Source organism: Erinaceus europaeus, chromosome 4 (genome assembly GCF_950295315.1).
Source record: "Erinaceus europaeus chromosome 4, mEriEur2.1, whole genome shotgun sequence".
NCBI lineage: Eukaryota > Metazoa > Chordata > Mammalia > Eulipotyphla > Erinaceidae > Erinaceus > Erinaceus europaeus.
Window position 1 is genome coordinate 61655523 of NC_080165.1, and position 19805 is coordinate 61675327.

At 38.0% G+C, this 19805-nt stretch overlaps 1 protein-coding gene across 6 annotated transcripts in view; it reads right to left on the bottom strand.

Moving 5' to 3' along the window:
• BTBD9 (BTB domain containing 9) overlaps positions 1 to 19805 on the bottom strand; it is a 551044-nt gene that overhangs the window by 118043 nt on the left and 413196 nt on the right. For all 6 annotated transcript variants that reach the window (XM_060189736.1, XM_060189737.1, XM_060189740.1 and 3 more), the window contains exon 9: positions 12612 to 12719. In XM_060189736.1, coding sequence (XP_060045719.1) covers positions 12612 to 12719 — 108 coding nt within the window. The remainder of the gene's footprint in view (positions 1 to 12611; positions 12720 to 19805) is intronic.

Consider the following 19805-nt stretch of genomic DNA (forward strand, 5'->3'; position numbering starts at 1 on the left):
TTGAAATTGGAGAATCATAGTATATGCCATGTCTCACTGAACACTGGACTAATGTTAGACTTTACTGTGACTCTCTGTCTTCACAGGGCATTAGAACCATCCATCTGTGAATCTGCGATTTTAAGTTAGTCTTCCTGAAACTCCTACAAACAGGCCTCAGCTGTAATATGAAGGGCTCAAAGCTATTGTGGGAAAATGAACTTTGGAATCATATCCTCTTGTTATTTTAAACCTCTGATCTCACTATGAGATTAGTACAGGTCTGAGTTTTTGTTTTAATTAGGAAAAGTGAATTCAGAAGAGAAAGGTGAAACAAGCCTCTATGCACCTCTTCTTTGTTTTCCCCAGCATACTCTAGAGAAAAAAACTCCTGTAGTCAGAGTTTCTACTAATCTTATATGCTCACTGCCCAAACCTAGAGAATACAGTAATGCCCTAGAGAATTAGGTAGGGGGAAAAAAAAGTAAACAAATTACTTTCATCTAATAACAGAAGTCCCAATGTGTCTCCTTTGCCTAAGCATCATCCCCACAGAAGAAAGTTCACTAAAGGCTTGGAAAATAGATTAAAAAGTGAGATATTACCTAGTCTTCTCACCAAGGGAAAATCCCAAGTTCTTTGAGCCAAGTATAATGTGCAATTCTTCACACAGGTAGAAGGATGAACAAGATGACCACTCATTACCTCTGCCAAGTCAAGACTGCTAAGGACATGACTGAAAGCACAAACACTCTTTTATTTGGTTCAGGTTTATCATATGGGCTCTAAACTGTTGTATAAATTTGGGTAAAAGGTAAAAAGTGAACAAAAAAGCACTAGCTCCCTCTAAAGCAGCTGGTGAATGTGTATAATTCCAGATGATCACCGCTCTGAAACTGCACTTTAAAGTTTGTAAGGAATGTTTATTACTGATACTCAGTACAATAATTTACAAGACCATGGTGAAACTCACTATTTCAAGGTACTGTGATGAAAAAATGTCAATTTAGGGAAAAATGCTTTATGTACCTTGGCTTAAAACGGGGAAGGGGGTGTGTATGATATCCACACATCCAGTGTTTTTTGGTGGAAGACAATAACACAATAAATGAATTAGTGAATAATGTAATGCTTTTTTAAAAGCAGGCAATAGGAAGAAAAAGTGAAGAGAAGCAGAGGTTAATATGCTCTAAAACCAGGATAATGAAGTACTAGGAAATCTGGACTTAACCATAGGTACAGAGACAATTTTAAAATATAAATTATGATACAGTTAATGGGTTGGACAAATTAATATTCTGTGAAGAAAACAGTAGTGATAGAAAGGTAGGAAATCATATGAAAATATAACCGAATTTCTTTGTAATCTATAGTCTTTATAATGCCTTCTGGAAGGTGAGCCTATTTTTCACTGCTTCCTTTATGTATTTTCTTAAGTCTAAAGTTCATAGGTTCCTTTGGTTGAGAAATCAGTTTTCCCAGCTACAATATGGTCACCAGTAGTAGGTGGATTGATTCAAAATTTATCTTGTCAGAAGAATTTAAGTAGTGCTATACTATATTATGATCATGGCTATATTCTTTTTTAAAAAAATTTATTCCATTTTGTTGCCCTTGTTTTTTATTGTTGTAGTTATTATTATTGTTGTTGCTGTTAGATAGGACAGAGAGAAATGGAGAGAGGAGGGGAGACAGAGATAGGGAGAGAAAGATAGACACCTGTAGACCTGCTTCACTGCTTGTGAAGCGACTCCCCTGCAGGTGGGGAGCCGGGGGCTAGAACCAGAATCCTTACGCTGGTCCTTGTGCTTTGTGCCACGTGCGCTTAACCTGCTGTGCTACCGCCCGACTCCCATCATGGCTATATTCTTATAGCCATTTTGTCTCTCTCTTTTTGAAGATCCATTTATTAATGAGAGAAAGGAGCAGAGCAAGAGAGCCAAAGCACTAGTGAAGCGCAATGCAATATTGTAGATCAAATTCTGGACCTCATGACGGCAAGTTGGGTGCTCTACCCACTGTTTCATCTCCCAGGTCGAGCCTCAGGTGCTCTCTCCCTCCCCCAGCTCCCTGGAAGAAAAGAGGAGACTTTCAGCACTCTGGGACAGAGCTGAGTCAGCATTTACCACAGTATGATTAGCAAGGCAACATTTCTCATTACAACTCAGACAAGCTGAGACAGGTCATTTCAAGAAGATACGGTCAATGGGGGGGGGTGGTAATACAGAACTTTGGTGGTGGGTGTGGCATGGAACTATACATTGTAATCTTACAATGTTGTAACCTACTATTAATCACAAATACAAAAAAATTGAGAAAAACAGAAGTAAATTTAAAAAGGAAAAAACAAAGACAATAGTGTGTTTGCTGGGAAAAAAGACAAGTAGAAAGAAAGAAAAAGAAAAAGAAGATATGATCAAGACTACAGTACCTTTTCATTTTTGCAGAGATTATCCTAATTTAAACAATGTTTATCAGGGGACCAAGAGATAGCTCACTTGGTAGAATGCATACTTAACCATGGCCAAGGACTTGGGCTCAAGCCTCTGGCCACCACCTGGGAGTTCCTGTATAGGTGATGGTTCACAAGTTATGGTTCAGTGCTTAGTTTCTTCTCTGTCTGTCTGTCTCTCAATCTCTAAAGGTAAAAAAGTGGTGGAACTGTGTAAGTGTAGAATCACAGTGAATAACTATGGTGGCAAAAATTAAATAAATAAAGTATATCTATGATGACTGTTACTTTGGTGTCTCTATATGCTAGTATGCTTATAGTTTGTAGTCCTGTCCAGAGATTAGGACATTTAAAAAAACTTTTTCTTCTGAAAATCTAGAGAAGCAATTAAAACATACAACCTGACAACTTTGGGATTTTAAATCAAACCAATTTCCAATGAAGAAGGGGCACAGTTGGCAAACAGTTTTTAAAACACTTGGTCCCTCATTACGAAAAACTGTACTGTAACAGTGGTTAAAAATAAAGGTGACTATGCTTACTGAGGTAAAGTAAGGAGGTGAAAGACAACTACCAGATGGTTTTATTCATATGTGGAATATAGAGAATCGAAACACATTAATTTGAAGAAGAAAGAAAGAAAAAAAAAGCCAAACTGCAAACTCTTTCTTTGTGAGAACTATGGTGGCTATTGGTCTGTATGGGGGGGCACAAAGAACTTTGGTGGTGAGAGTGGTGTGGAACCACACTCCTGTAATTTTATAATCTTGTAAACCACTACTAAACCATCAATAAAAATAAAATAAAATAAAGGTAATCAACATTGAGCCAGTACCCAATTTCTCATGATAAACTGTTACTGGGCAAGGATTGATGTGGAGAACAGAAGAAACTGATGCTTTGGCAGTGACAGAATCTGTGGCATAAGGCTGTAAGTGAATCAGGGTTGGCAGATCAATGGTGGATTAATAAAGAGAAGTTGGGAAGACATCTTCCTAGCCTACTACAATTACACTGTTAGGGGTAACAAGAAACTTTTATTTTCTTCCATAAACTCTCACTCATTCCCTTTATTTGGGAAGAACAGACTTTTTGAATAAGTTATTAGGACAATATGTTTAGACAGTAGCAGGATAATGAAACCAACCCCATGAATGACTGGACACAGAGAATTCATCCATTTAGTCATTCAGACAACAATACAAGAGCTTTGCCCTTGCAAGATTATCATGGATAAGAGGAAGTAAGTTTATTAAATCTCACAGACTTTACATTCCAGTGGTGAAGAGCAACAGTAATTTAATAGTCATGCTAAGTAATGGGTGGTCAGGGCAGATGTTCTTCAGAAAGCAGTCTTGGGTTGGGGAGCCAGTGCAGTGGAAGCACACTGTACTTTAATGTTTAATCGCCAGAACAACAATCTACCAGAGCTGAGCAGTGCTGCAGTCTCATCCTCTGACATTCTTATGAAAACAAACAAACAAACACATCTTTTCAAAAAGAGAATGATCTTGAGCTGAGAATAAAAGGATGGGTGTGTGTGTGTAAGGAAAAAACTCCCCTAGTAGAACCCAAGTAAGCCTTACCATGTGTAAGGCCCTGGGTTCAACCCCTGACACCACAGAGGAGCACCATGGACAGCCCAGAGAGCTCAAGGTCTGGTGGAATGGTGCTGTAGTGTCTCCTGTGTGTGTCTGTGTCTGTCTCTCCTTTTTTCTTTATCTCTGTCTCAGAAAAAAAAAAGCGGGGGATATAATGTTGTTCTGGGCAAGATTCTCTGAAGTATTGTGCATATGTGAGATCTTGGGTTCATTTCCTTGTGCCACTCAAAAAAGGTAGTGAGAGTTAACCAGACCAAGGGCAGGAGTCTCAGCTCCAAACAGAAGCTATGGCACGTGCAAAAGTTCTTAGGTGAGCAGAGAATAACACATGGTGGCAAGTGAGATGAAGTCAGGGTGATGTTAATGGAGAGCCGGGAGAATGATACAGGATGTATCTGTAGAGGCAATAGTGGGCCACATTGTAAGGGTGATCTAGGCTATATGTGAAAAATTCTGGTCTTTACCCAAGAGCAGTGGGAAGCCAATGAAGGGTCTGGGGCAGGTGCCACAGCAGAACTGTGCGTGAAAAAAATGCCACTCTAGCTACAGTAAGTAATGAGAGAATGGGGATGGGGATACACTAGCAGAATGGAGTAGAAAAGAGAGTTAAGAGTAGTTGAACTAGGGTGGTGTTGGTTAATTTTTTTTTTTTTTTTTTTTTGCTATTTGCAGTGTAATCTTGATATGAAAGTTATTGCCATAATAAAATTCCAAAAGCCTTTCTGATCAAGTACATGTTAAGTATGCTTACTCAGCTCACAGTTTTATTGAAATGTGCTTCATAACAGGCATGGGGAAAATGATTATCCTCACAGCCCAACAAGGCTCCTAGGTTACACAGGGGAAAGAGAAAAGAGCTCTCAGCTTCCCCCTCCAAATATTTGCTACCCAAAGGGACTTCATTTCTTTCCTGTCAAATATTCTCGGTGGGGAGTAACCTCTATAATGGTGCTCTGAATTTAGTCCTCAATTCAGTCTTTTCATCAATATCTATTTTCCATGTGACTCCTATCATCAACTTTTTTCCTATCATTTTACTATGATAATGGTTAATGGTTCACAGTGTAGTTCCTGACACAGTGATACAACTTCTCATGTCCCTGTTCTAGCTGTCTGCAAAACACTCTCACCCACAACTTAGTTCCTTTTCTGTCATCCAGGACAACCACACCCAGTCCACCCATTCCCTTTCCCTCCTTCACTAGAGTACTTTGTTCTGCTGTAATACACCACACCCAGTCCAAGTCACAAGGCAAAATTTGGAAAAAAAATGTAGTGGAGTACAAAGACAAATTCCTTTTTATTTATTTTTATTTATTTACAACAAAGACTGAGAGATCACCCCACAAACAAGAGAATGGGCTGTACACCCTTGGTAGGAGGTTTTTGCCAATATCTAACTTCTTTTTGCCAATATCCAACTTCTTTTGTTAACCTTTCAAACAGTAAGTTCCTTCATTAGATGGGCAGATATGGGTGACCGATTTTCTAATACTTTTTTTTCTACTTTTAAATACTCATCTATTCAAGGTACTTCATAATCCTATAAACAACAGTTTGATTAACAGGAATCTCCATGTCTGGTCTACTAGAGAGATGTCCTCTACAAGGCAGACTGACATCTCATCACCAACATAGGGTCTGTCTATTACTATATTTGGCCCATGTGTGTGTGTGTGTGTGTGGTGTGAAAGAGACACACAAAGAGAGAGATATTGAGAGACTGGAACTATTATTATTATTTCCATTCCTCTTACAGGTACATGTTTTTCTATCGTTTATGTTCTGAAACTCTTGACAAAATTAACACCAGTGTTTGCCCTTTAAAGAAAACACAATGGCAAGAACATGACTGTTTTTTTTCATTACTGTCAAATGTTGTGTAGAAGAATGGAGTTAAATATGAAAAGAGAAAATGGAAATCTCTACCCAGCACTTTAAAAATGACAATTACACAACCAGAGCCCATTAATTGGCTCAGACTTGAAGGAGGAGTGAGCAAGCACTTCCCCAAAGTTAAAGGAGAGGGACTCAGCCCATCTGTTCCCACAGCAGAGACTCACAAGAATATAGAGATATGCCAATACAAGATCTACACGACAGCCAAGAGCTGCAATTCTATCCTAGAAACTAAAACCTGACACTTTATATGAACTTCACTTTATCAGCAGTCTCAATTGTGAAGACATTTCCTCCTTGAAAATCCACTTTTTTTCCCTACTGCATCATATTAGTGACCCCAGGTTCTCTACATACAACTCCCATGTCACATGGTTAGTAGTGACCTCTTGAAACCAACCAAGGATTTTCATTTCGTTAAGTGTCGGGCTAGGAAACAAAGCTGGCTGAAAGACACCTTTCTCAACTTTATCACTAACAATGGCAAAGAAGATGCAGAAAAATCATAGGCAAGGTAAATAGTTTAGGTTTAAATGTCCCGTTTTTCAATCTTGCTACACTTTGGAAAAGCTTGCTAAGGCTGTAACTCTCCACATTTAATTTATCTCATATCCCCAGCCACTGCAGAACTTCTGGGGGGAAAAAAGAAAGAAACATGACTCCTGCTCTTAGATTACCCATGAATAAACAAGCACCAGCTAGAGAAATGGATCCCAGAAGTGAATACTGCCCTTCCCCATACTAAATGACAGTAAATTCAGCAGGGGGCACACAGTGCTTCTCAAGTAAGAATATCATAATGCTGAAGATCTGGGAGCACATGAGCTGACCCTGCCTGCAAGGAACACAAAGTCTTTGAAAATTCTTCTCCTAGAAGGCACAATGGAAAACTTTGCCAAGTTAGGATGAAACTGCCTGTTCCATAGTAGTGTCTCACATCTATGAAGGGACATGGAGGTAGAAATGGTTTTTGGAAGTCCTAGAGGGAGGCAAAAAGGAAGAAGTACTTCTAGGAAGAAAAGCGTTTTTTGTTTTGTTTGTTTTTGTGTTTTCCAAAATAATTTCTAACTTTCATTTATTTTTACAGAGAGAAATTAAAAAGAGAAGGGGAAATAGAGAGGGTGAGAGGAAAGAGAACTGCAACACCGAATTACCACTAGTGAAGTTTCCCCCTGCAGGTAGGAATTGAAGATTTAACCTGTGTCCTTGTGCATTGTAAAGTGTGTCCTCAACCAGATGTGCCACTGTCCAGCCCCAGAGAACAATATTTTAAGAGGCCCAAGGGGAGAAGCACAGGGGTACTGTGGCTCAAATGACTATTTCAGGGAAGCACCACTTGTATATAGGATAAGTGGCTTCAAGGTTTTGAAAAGCTACTAAGATGTTGCTATGTACAGCATTTATTTAATTTCTTTGATTTATGGTTGGCAGTGAACAAACCATACCACTCTGGCAGCATCTGCTACTCAAATAATGACAAGGACAAACATTTTACAAGACAATTGTGGTTGCAGAAAAAAATTTAAAAAACTTTTTTCAAGTAAAATTTTCTTTCTGATTTTAAATGAAATACATGCAAACTGGTCAAAAGTGCAGAAAATCCGAATAAATTTCTATAATCCCAATACACAAAGGCAACCATTATTAACATTTTGGCATATTTCCTCTTGGCTTTGTTATGCTACATTTTTTTCTAACTTATAATAATACTTCTCTAATTTTCTATCCTGCTTTTAAAAATCTTATTATGTAAGTATTTTCATATGTTATTAAAAATGCTCAACATCATTTTTAATGAACACCTTGGTTGGAGAAGAAAAACTTATTCAAAAGGGAATCTATATAACATATCTGGCAGGTGGAGAAAATTTTCTGAGAAAATTAGGAATACTAGTAGTTCTATATTATATCCACATAAGTTTCTTGTGTTTCAGTATTACCCAATTATTTATATGTAATAATTTACACTTGCCAAAATGTTTGCCAAGGGCATGGTCTTGGACAGATGATGGATGGCTGAGATCACTAGCACTTTGGAAGACAGCATTATTAGTAAATGGGACAAAAACAAAGTACAAAGACAGCTTAAAAAATGAACAGGAGTGAGGTCAATATGAGTATGTACTGGCAGGAGCTACATAACATAGGAGAAGCAATCCAGGCAAAAGAAAGGATAAAAAAAAGGACTTGTGGTCACTGTGTAGTATCAAAAGTCCATACAGTAGATGTTGTGGGAATTCAGATTCAAGATGGCTGTCATTGTAGACACATTTACCTTTTTTTCTCCCTAGAAATGAATGATATGAAAGAAAATACACTGATAAAAGTGGTGGAAACTGGAGGGAAGGGTACTTGCAAATCAAAATTTTGATGAGTTTCTATAAAATATCAGACTAATAAAATATTAACTTAAACAAACTGAGCAGAATGGATGAAAAAAAATGTCCAAATGTTCACCCCCATCATTGTGAAGTTTAAGACCACCAAAGAGAAAGAGAAGATCCTAATGTCTTATAAGAAAAAAAAAAAATACATTATTCAATACTCTAAAGAACAAGAGTCCGAGGGCTGGGGAGATAGCATAATGATTATGCAAAAGACAGGTCCTAGATTCAATCCCCAGCACCACTATAAGCCAAAACTGAGCAGAACTTTGGTAAGAAATAAAAAAAGAAAAAGAAAAGGAGGAGGAGGGGAAGGAGGAGAGGGAGAAGGATGAAAAGGAGAAAGAACAAGGAGGACAAGGAGGAGGGAGAGAAGGAGAGGTTAGATTGATATGAACTTTCTCTTCAGCATCATTAGATGCCACAGTATTGCAGAAGTCCTAAAAATTTGCTTTCCATTTAACTTGTTAAAATTCTTTTTCCTCTACCAGGGTTATTGCTGGGGCTCAGTGCCTGCACTATGAATCCTACGTATTCACCACTCCTGGCAGCCATTTTCTCCTCTATTTTTTTTTTTTTTAATTAGGACAGAGAGAAACTGAGAGGGGAGTGGAGCTAGAGAGGGAGAGAGACAAGACACCTGTAGCACTGCTTCACCACTTTTGAGACTTTCCCCCTGCACATGGGGAGTGAGGGCTTGAACCTAGGTCATTGGCATGATCACACGTGCGTTCCACTAGATGTACCACCCCCTTCCCCCTACTCTTAACTCTTTATAAAAAAAACAAACAAGCAAAAACTAAATTTACTCTACAAAATGCCCACAAAGGACCCTCTTAATTTAATGTTTGAATTCAAAAGAAATAGCCAAGACATATTTCATTTTAGGTTCACCCAGGAGAGAGAATAAGAAAAATAACGTGTCAATAGAGCAATGGCAGGCGTTTCTCCTCAATGACACTCTTTAACAAAAGTTTCCACAGCTATATAAGCACTATTCCTGGTACAATGTAGGCGACAGCTCAGATGAGGGTACAATATTCACACAGGGTAGTTATGGTGCCACTCTGGCTTCAAAGCCTTGTACTCCAAACCAGTATCTCTTGTAACAGCTCCTTAAATATACTGGGCTATCGGAGAAGTCATGACATATTTTTCCATGTTTTTCAATGCAAAAATGAATCATGACTTTTCTGACAACCGAATAGATTCCAGAAATTTTAAGGGAACATATCTAATCACAAAAATCATCACACTCAGGAAACCTTAAAAGTTTTTCCTGGGTCTACCAGTCAGGGATAAATATATATATATATATGTTGCCCAACAGAATAGTTGACATTCTACTCAGATCAGGTCAGATTTTAGATAGGTGAGCTATCTCTCAGCCCCAAGAACAAAATATCTAACTATATAAGGTAATTAATCCATTGACTATATGAGGTGATAAATTTTTAAGCTAGATTTTTGTGATAATATTGTCACAATACACATATGTAAAGCCATTGCTATACTTCCTAATTTTATACAACATTACATAACAATTATATCACAGTAAAACTGGGAAGATAAATTGGTCAATATAAAAACAGAGCTGTATTAATATATGTTAATAACAAACCTTCATCCTAAAAGTAAGCAATGTTTCTACTAACAAAATGAACCCTCGGAAAGCAATAAAGAAAAATATTCCACCCCAAGATCAAAGGGACTCACTGGAGAATCTCATTCCATAGGCATTTTTCAGAGGACAGCAAAAATTTGTCTTCTTATTCCTGATTAGGTAAAATGCTATCAAAAGGCAGAAGAACCACACATTTTGGAGATCGTATACAATCTAATATGTAACACAAATGATATACTTTATCACAATGAAGAATGATTTACAATTCCTAAAGCTAGTAGAATCCTTTGTTGAGGACCGTTCTGAAGTATATTAGTATAAAAGGAAAGACTCTCTCTTCTTATTATCTACATACCTTCTATTATATTTTTGAGACCTAACCAAAAAAAAGGGGGGGGGCAAATAGAGTCTGGCTATGCTTATAAGCATAAAGTCATACCTCTGTTTCCATTGCTTCTCAGAGGGTTAACAGACATATCTTCTTGCTACTATGCTCCTCCTAATTTTTACTTACTTATTAATTTATGGCACACTGTTGTAGAATCTAAGTGCTAACATAGAAAGTAATAAATAAAAATTATTATTATTTAATTCCCCAGTTAGAGATAAAAATATAGTATATATTTTATATATATACTATATATATAAAATATAGTATAAAATATAGTATATATTTTATAAAATATAGTATAAAATACAGTATATATTTTTTTAGAAAGAGAGGTAATAACAGATATTGATGATATAATACAAAGTTACCAAAAAAAGATCTAATGAAAATATGTATCTGTGGTCTGGGAGGTGGCACAGTGGATTAAGCATTGGACTTTTAAGCATGAGGTCCTGAGTTCAATCCCCGGTAGCACATGTACCAAAGTGATGTCTGGTTCTCTCTCGCCTCCTATCTTTCTCATTAATAAATAAATAAAATCTTTTTTAAAAAAGAAAATACATATCTAACCCATAATGAGGGTGGGGAAATGGCATAATGGGTATGCAAAAGGATTTTCCTGCCTGAGACTCTAATGTCCCTGTACCATCATAAGCCAGAGGTGACCAGTGCCCTGGTAAAAAGAAAAAATCACAATGAAATGTCACTTTAATCCTACTAGAATGGTCCTGAACAAAATGATAAATAACAAGTGCTGAGAGGAGTATGGACAAAGTCAAACCCTCAAGCACTGCTATTGGGAATGCAAAATGGTATAAAACTGCTATGGAAATACTTGAAAGCTCCTCAGAAAATTAAACAAAGTTATCATAAGACCCATCAGTTCTACTCCTAAGTAAACATATAATTTAAGAGAATTAACAACATATCCACAGAAAATCTTGTACAGTGATGTTCACACTAGCAGTACTTACAAGAGCTGAGTGCAAATGATGAAACAAAATTCTGCATATACACACATACATGTTTCCATTCGATGGAGTATTATTCAGCCATAAAAAGGAATGAAGTGACACAAAGAAGATAAACTTTGAAAACATCACACTAAGTGAAATGAGTCAGGAACAAAACTCACATACTATATGGCTCTATTTATATGAAATGTCTAGAATACACACAGAAATAGGGAACAAATGATTATGTGCTGGGGGCTAGAGAGAAAATAAGAGATTATAAATGGTTAGGAGGTTTATTTTTGGAGTGGTGAAAATGTTCTGGAGCATCAGACATTAGTAATGGTTGCACAACTATGTAAACATACTAAAAATTAATGAACTGTACAATTTGAAAGGGTGAATTTTATGTTATGTGGCTCATGTTTCAATTTGAAAAAGAAATTTCAGTTATTTGCTTTATTTTGCCTCCCAGAAAATCTGACTTGACCCATAAAAACACTGAACTCCTCTCAGGTAATGACTGGGAAAGGACATGAAGAGAAAGTATTAATTTTGACCTACATAGCAGTTGCATGTGTCTATACACATGTAAATACTCATTTTAGGCATGAATACAGACCAGGAGCATCCTTCCTCCTGGCTCTTCCAAAGTCCCAAAACCATATTTGTGAAATGTTTCTGTTTTTGGAGAATCTAAGGAACAAATATTCCTTATTTTAAGTAATAGGGTAGCTACATAGAGAAGAGAAAAATACTCAAAGCTAAGTCCTGAGAATTATGAGAGTGACTATATAAGAGGCTGAGAATAACTACTAAAGTTTGTATTAGATTGGGAAAATTCTTTGATAATAAACAGTCCTGTGGTCTGGGAGGTGGCGCAGTGGATAAAGCATTAGACTCCCAAGCATGAGGTCCTGAGTTCAATCCCTGGCAGCACATGTACCAGAGTGATGTCTGGTTCTTTCTCTCTCTCCTCCCATCTTTCTCATTTATAAATAAATAAAATCTTAAAAAAAAAAACAGTCCAGACTGAGGTGTGGGGTGTGTTGGGGAGGACCCCAGAGAAGATGTATTTATGAAAGTGCCTTTATTTTCTCTGCTTAGATACATGCGTGTTTTCAAAAGTCAAGTTTGAACCATAAGAAAGCTTGTTTGGTCCTTCCATCTAAATACTTTATAGTAGAGAGTGAATTCAAGGATCATTAGTTTTGAAACCTACAATTTAAGATATACTTTGGTGATTCCATGAATTGTTACAGGAACTTTCTGAATCCATTGGAAAAACTGTCTTAAACTAGAGTAAATCCCAAGAAAATGTAACTTACTTGCAGGAGACTTTGGTTTTGTCAGCTACCATCGTCCACTGTTGCTGGTTGGTAGAAACCTCAACGTAGTAGCTGTAGCTTCGATCATCACAGTCCCAAAGTAATAACCTTCACAAAGAGAAAAATGTAAGAATATGTAAATGTCCCTTGGACTTCAGACATAGAAGATCTGCTTACTCTACCCTCCCTATTTGCCCTCTTTGTCTCACCATGTTTGTAGTACTGGAGAAAGAATTCCCAGAAGCATCAAGAAGGAAGGTACGGTCCATCTACATTGAGAGGCTTGGCTCTCTAGCAACTCATTTCAGTCATGCCAGAACCAATCCCAGACAACGTCTGCCTCTTTAATGTCAAAACTTCCGAATTAATTGGCTTATGTGGAGAAAATGTTCCCAAGTAGTCTCTTGTGATTCTTCCAGCTCATTTTCAGTAATCTGGATTGACTAAGGGTATGTATCCTTGGCACTTCTGTTCCTTGGGAGAATTTGTGTGTGCGTGTGTGTGTGTGTGTGTGTGTGTGTGTGTGTTGCCTCCAGGGTTATCACTGGGGTGCGGTGCCTGCACTATGAGTCCACTGTTCCTGGCACCCACCTTTTTTTCTTTTTCTTTTTAAAAAATTTTTTAAAATTATGTTTGATTTTTTAAATTATGTTTATTGGATAGAGACAGCCAGAAATCGAGAGGGGAGGAGGTGATAGGAGAGAAAGAGACACCTGCAACATTACTTTACCATTTGCAAAACTTCCCTACTACAGGTGGGGACTGGAGGCTTGAACCCAGGTCCTTGCACATTGGAACATGTGTGCTCAGCCAGGTGCACCACCACCAGGTCCCTCTTTTTTCCACTGTTGTTGTTGTTGTTGTTGTTCCTGTTTCTGTTGTTGTTGGATAGGACAGAGAGAAATCAAGAGAGAGGGAGAGAAAGACAGACACCTGCTGACCTGGTTCACTGCTTGTGAAGTGAACCCCCTGCAGGTAGAGAGCCGGGACTCGAACAGGGATCCTGGAGCCAGAGTTTGTGCTTGGCACTATATGTGCTTAACCTGGTGTGCTACCACCCGGCCCCAGAATTTGTGTTTTATAATTGGTGATGCTAACGTACTCCAATTATAATGATCAAGTTTTAGATTCCTTCTCACCCTTTTAATTTTAAATATTTATTTATTTTAAGAGAATGAAGAAGAAGCAGCAGCAGCCAAGTCCAGAGCACCTCAGTTATACTGGTGGCAGGGACAGACCCTGAGGTCTTAAGCATTCGAGGTATGGAACTTACTGAGCCACCTCACTACCTGCTTCTTCTCATTCCTTCCAGACTTACTGATAAGTCTTGGTGAGGTTATCTGATTTGAATATATAAACAAATTTATGTTCACTAGCAAAACTTTGTTTTCATCTAAAAGTCTATTATCTTGGTCCTGTTTTTCTTATCCTGCCTATTAACTTATATTAGACTCTAAGCATTGATTCTGTAAGATGAAGCCTCCAAAAGACAAGTTAATCTATAGTGACAGGAATAAAAAATGTGGCAGTAATGATCAGGAAATGGTATAAAGGAACTTACTAGTAGCTTGGGAGTATGCTAATTTTAGTCTCAATGGTAGTAACATACATATAAACATGTGTATTATTAGTGTGCCATACATAAGATATCTGTACAACGTATGTGTCTTATTCTTCAATTTAAAAAATAGAATTAAAAATGATATAAATATTGTCACATGAGGTCAGACTGCAAATCAACATCTAGCTTCTGATAGTACCAAGCAGTAAGAGATTTTTTTTCTATATTGCAACCTCAAAAATCCTCTCACAGATCCATAAACATCTTCTTTTCCATCTATTTTTTTATTATTTATAAAAAGGAAACACTGACAAAGCCATAGGACAAGAGGGACAAAACTCCACACAATTCCCACCACCAGAACTCCATATCCCATCCCCTCCCCTCCCCTGATAGCTTTCCTATTCTTTAACCCTCTGGGAGTATAGACCCAGAGTAATTATCTTTTTTTAATGTGGTAGTTGGGGACTAAAAACAGAGCCTTGTGCAGTTATAGTACCGCTGAGTAGACTCCCCAGTCCAATTTTCTTTTTCTGTTTTCTTTTTCTTTCTTTCTTTTTTTTTTTTTGCCTCCAGGGTTATTGCTGGAACTCGGGCTTGGGGTCTGTATTACGAATCCACTGCTCCTGGAGGCCATTTTTCCCCTTTTATTGCCCTTGTTGTTGTTATTTTTATTGGTGTCCTTGCTGTTGGATAGGACAGAGAGAAATCGAGAGAGGAGGGGAAGACAGAGACGGGGAGAGAAAGACAGACACCTGCAGACCTGCTTCACCGCTTGTGAAGCGATTCCCCTGCAGGTGGGGAGCCGGGGGCTCGAACCAGGATCCTTATGCCAATTCTTGAACTTTGAGCCGCATGCGCTTAACATGCTGTGCTACCACCTGGCCCATTTTCTTTTTATTTATTATTGGACAAAGATGGAGAAAAATTGAGAGAAGAGAGGGAGATAGAGAGGGAAAGAGACAGAGAGATACCTGTATCCCTACTTCACCACTCTTGAAGCTTTCCTCCTGCAAGTGGGAACCAGGGGCTCGAACCCTGGTAACTTGTACACTGTAATATGTGCATTTAACCAGGTGTTCCACTGCCTGTGCCCCAGCTCAATTTTCTACTCTTTAATATTTTTTAGAGAAAGGCAAAAAGAGGGGCCGGGTGGTGGTGCACCTGGTTGAGTGCACATGTTACAATGCACAAGGACCCAGGTTCGAGCCCATGGGCCCCACCTGCAGGGGGAAAGCTTTGCATGTAGTGAAGCAGTGTTGCAGGTGTCTCTCTGTCTGTCTCCCTCCCTATCTCCGCCTTCCCTCTTGATTTCTGGCTGTCTCTATACAATAAATAAAGATAATAAAAAATTAAAACAAAGTTAAAAAAAACTGTGTGAATAAAATATACAGAGAGAGAGGGAGAGAGAGAGAGAAAGAGAGAGGGAGGAAGGGAGAAAGAGAGAGGTGAGGAAAAGACACCACCACAACACTCCATGATTCATAGAGCTCTGAATGTTCCCTGGCATTCCCATGGAGTGCCAGGGTTTAAAGCCAGGACCTCATGCATGGTAAGGTGTGTGTGCTACTAGGCGGGATATATCCCAGTCTCCACTATCTTAACTATTTTACAGTTGTCATGCACATTTGCTTTTTCCACCTGTTAGAATATAAAATGAACTCCCTGAAGGCACTGCCTATGTGATAGTGATTTTTTTTAATATCCAGTTCTTGGCATAGAGCATATAACTCATGAATATTTATTCAATAAATATATAACAAGTATTATTATTTATTTATTATTTTTAATGACAACATTGTTTTAATGCTTATTTTGTACCAGGTCTTATTAAATTATTCCCAAAGTCCTCCTAACAAGCATTGTCATTCTCATCATATTATAGATAGTAAAAGTAAGTTTTACAGTTGTTAAGAAACTCCTGGGGGGGAGTCGAGCATTAGCGCAGCAGGTTAAGCGCACGTGCCACAAAGTACAAGGACCAGCATAAGGATCCTGGTTTGAGCCCCCTGCTCCCCACCTGTAGGGGAGTCGTTTCACAAGTGGTGAAGCAGGTCTGCAGGTGTCTATCTTTCTCTCTTCCTCTCTCTTCCCCTCCTCTCTCCATTTCTCTTGTCCTATCAACAATGACGACATCAATAACAACAACAATAACTACAATAACAATAAAACAGCAAGGGCAACAAAAGGAAATAAATAAATATTTAATTAAAAAAAAAAGAAAAGAAACTCATGGGGGACTGGGTAGTGGTGCACAGAGTACTAAGCACAAGACCCGAGCAAGGATCCTGGTTCGAGACTCTGGCTCTTCCCACCTGCAGGGGGGTTGCTTCACAATAATTGAAGCAGGTCTGCAGGTGTCTCTCCCCCTCTCCTCTAAATTTCTCTCTGTCCTATCCAATAAAATGGGGGAGGGGGTGGGAATGGCCATCAAGAGCAGTGGATTTGTAGTGCCACAACTGAGTACAAGCAATAAGCCTGAAGGCGAAAAAAAAAAAAAAAAAACTTGTGTAACTATAAAACAGTTAGTGAATAGTATAGACAAAGTTCCAACATGGTGTCCTAACCTAAAGTCTATCTGTAGCCTATCTGCCAAATGTACCCTTTACTCCCAGTTTATGTGTCTGGGGAATAGTTTACAAGCTGTAAGCTATTACTTTAAAGTAGTCCATAAGTCTGGATAAAGAAAGTTATGCAATATGTATTTCATGGAATACTATTCTACAATTAGAGAAAATTATATTATGTCCTTCAGGACAAAACGGGTGGAAGTGAAGGTGATTATGCTTAATGAAGTGACTAAAGAGGTAAAAAAAAGTAGCTACTGGATAATTTCACTCATGTGGAATCTAGAGAGGTAAAACACATGAACTTGTAAACAAATAAACAAACAAAACCAGAATTAACCAGACTATCTCTAGAAGTTTGTGAGAACTGTGGTGGTGGTTGTTGAGAGGGGAGGGACACAGTACTTTGGTGGGCAGTACGGTATGGAAATATACCCTGCAATCGTATATCTTGTAAATCACTAAATTAAAAAATAAATTAGCAATTTATTTTGAAGTTATAATAAATGATAATCTTGATACAACTACATTCCACTGAGGCCTATGAAACTTCTAGTGAGAATTTAAAATGCCACTATATTTCCCTTGCCCTCTGTTCCTTGTTTTCAATTTTGTTTCCTATCAATGACTAAATCTATGTTAATATTTTGGATCTCATCTTCTAATTAGAGAAAATTGTTCTAGGAAGCACAAAATTACTGATTCCCTTCCATTCATACTAGTTTTAAATCTTTCAAAGTATTCCAAATGAATCAGAGATGATTCTAGCCTATTGTTTTTAAGTGTCCATTAATTCTACTCATAGAGTCTGATAAGAAAGTGAATCATTTTCCTCATTAGACATTTCCTCAAATATTCTAGTCTCTCAGCATTTTATGCAATCAATATAAGCTAATTCATGTTTATAGTTTATATTTGTTTCGAGTAAATTTTAACATTGTTACTTTTAATTCTAGAAAGATCATTACTTTTTCATTAAAAAACTCTACTCCAGGGAGTTGGGTGGTAGCACAGCGGATTAAGCACACGTAGCGTGAAGCACAAGGAACGGCAAAAGGATCCTGGTTCGAGCCCCCGGCTCCCCACCTGCAGGGGAGTCGCTTCACAGGCGGTGAAGCAGGTCTGCAGGTGTCTATCTTTCTCTCCCACTCTCTGTCTTCCCCTCCTCTCTCCATTTCTCTCTGTCCTATCCAACAATGACGACAACAATAATAACTACAACAATAATAACTACAACAATAAAACAAGGGCAATGAAAGGGAAAAATCAATAATTAAAAAATTAATTAATTAATATTAAAAAATAAATTAATATTTAAAAACTACTCCAAACATGGGGACTATGTTCATAATACATGTTTTGTACAGGTCCTAGGTGGAAGTCATTCTTTACTCTGCCAGAATAGATTAAAACCAGGGGGAAAATTCAAATTAATTAATCCCTCTCTCTTTACTTAATAGTGCAAGTAACAGAATATTTCGGAGACATGTTGTGGCTATTTCCCCAGTAAGATCTTGGATTATTTCTGGAGAGCCATGTTTATCTCAACTTCTGTCCTTTTGGATACTTAATCATGAGCTAGTATTTCTACCAGGTGTGTATGTGTGTGTGTGTGTGTGTGTGTGTGTGTAATCTAGCCAAATCTCAGAATATTTCATGAAAAAGCGACTGTCCTGAAGATATGGAATATGGATAAGATGTCCTCTCTATATAAAGAAAATTAATTCACTGCCTGTCATAGTATGAATGCTGAAGATATTAATTTTTATTAGTCAAGTCTATTGATCTTTACTTCAATAATTTCTTCTGGCCTAAATTCTTATTTTTTTTTTCCCCTTTCTGAACAGCAGCCAAGTGTTTATACTGGTTGAGACATCTTCTCTCTATTCCTCTATTAAGACTCCCTGGAGACTGGAAATGCAGGGTCATGGTGACTTCAGAGTGGAAAAAGGACACTGATGGATTTCAGGTTAGCTCACCTACAATATAGAGTTCTTAAGGAGGATTCTAATTCATGGGCCAGGATGCATATTTGCTTGGAATCTAGGCTCAGCCAGGAATGAAAATCCCTTTGTTGATTCAACAGGGAAGAAAAAAAAAAAAAAAAAGCAAGCACAGCTTAAGAACACTAAAGGGAAAATTGGCTCATTCTCATCTTCCCCTCATGGAGAGGAATTTTGCTCTAATAAGACACAACTGAAAAATTTACCATCTCCCTTCACTTCTTTCCCTGCCAGCAAAGTCTGTTCATATGTCTTTGCACCTGCAACAACATAGATATACTTCCAATTTGTAATCTGCCTGGGACTGTTTGCCCAGTGAACTCACCTAGGATAGAAACATTTCCTCTGATTTTAACTGAGAGCAGATCCTTAAACATACCCCCCTCACTGACATATCTTCACGGTACATCAGAAGGCATTTTCAAAAGGGATTGAATAAAGGAAGCCGCTGGCCAACAGCCATTAATGCAGAGTGGGCCTGTGCTTAGCTGTTGCCACAAACCCTTCTACCTAATGAGAACCCTGTGAAATGCCTGGTGATATTAAATGCTGTCTCATCTGTCCGTCTTCCCTTATTCTCACTGCGGAGTTTCCCTTAAAAGCAGTGAAGTGCTGTTTTTTTTTTAATTGATTAGCAGATGTGATTTTGCTTATATCTTCCATAAATGCTTTGGCTGGCTGCATACCATTGATTACTGGGGTTCAGTTTACAGCAACTAATTGCTCTCCTTGCTGGTGTTTTGATATAAAATTCAATAGCAAATATGTTTTCAAAACTCTTGTCTTTGTGGCTTGAGTCAGAAGTGACTTGAGGCAAACCCAGTGGACTGAGTTTTCCCTTCTTTAAAATAATTGCTCTCTCATCAGTCTGTGAAGAAAGTTTCCAAATTGTAGCATTCTAATTGGAAAGTCTGCATTATGCATGCGATGACAAACTATGTTGTGCTGAATGGCATTTTTTTTCTTATGCCTTTCTTAAGGGATTAATTCTGTGCCATATTGTGAACAATGGCTGAAGTTGAATTCAATAGTTTCTCCACTGAACTAATGTCCTCTAGACCAG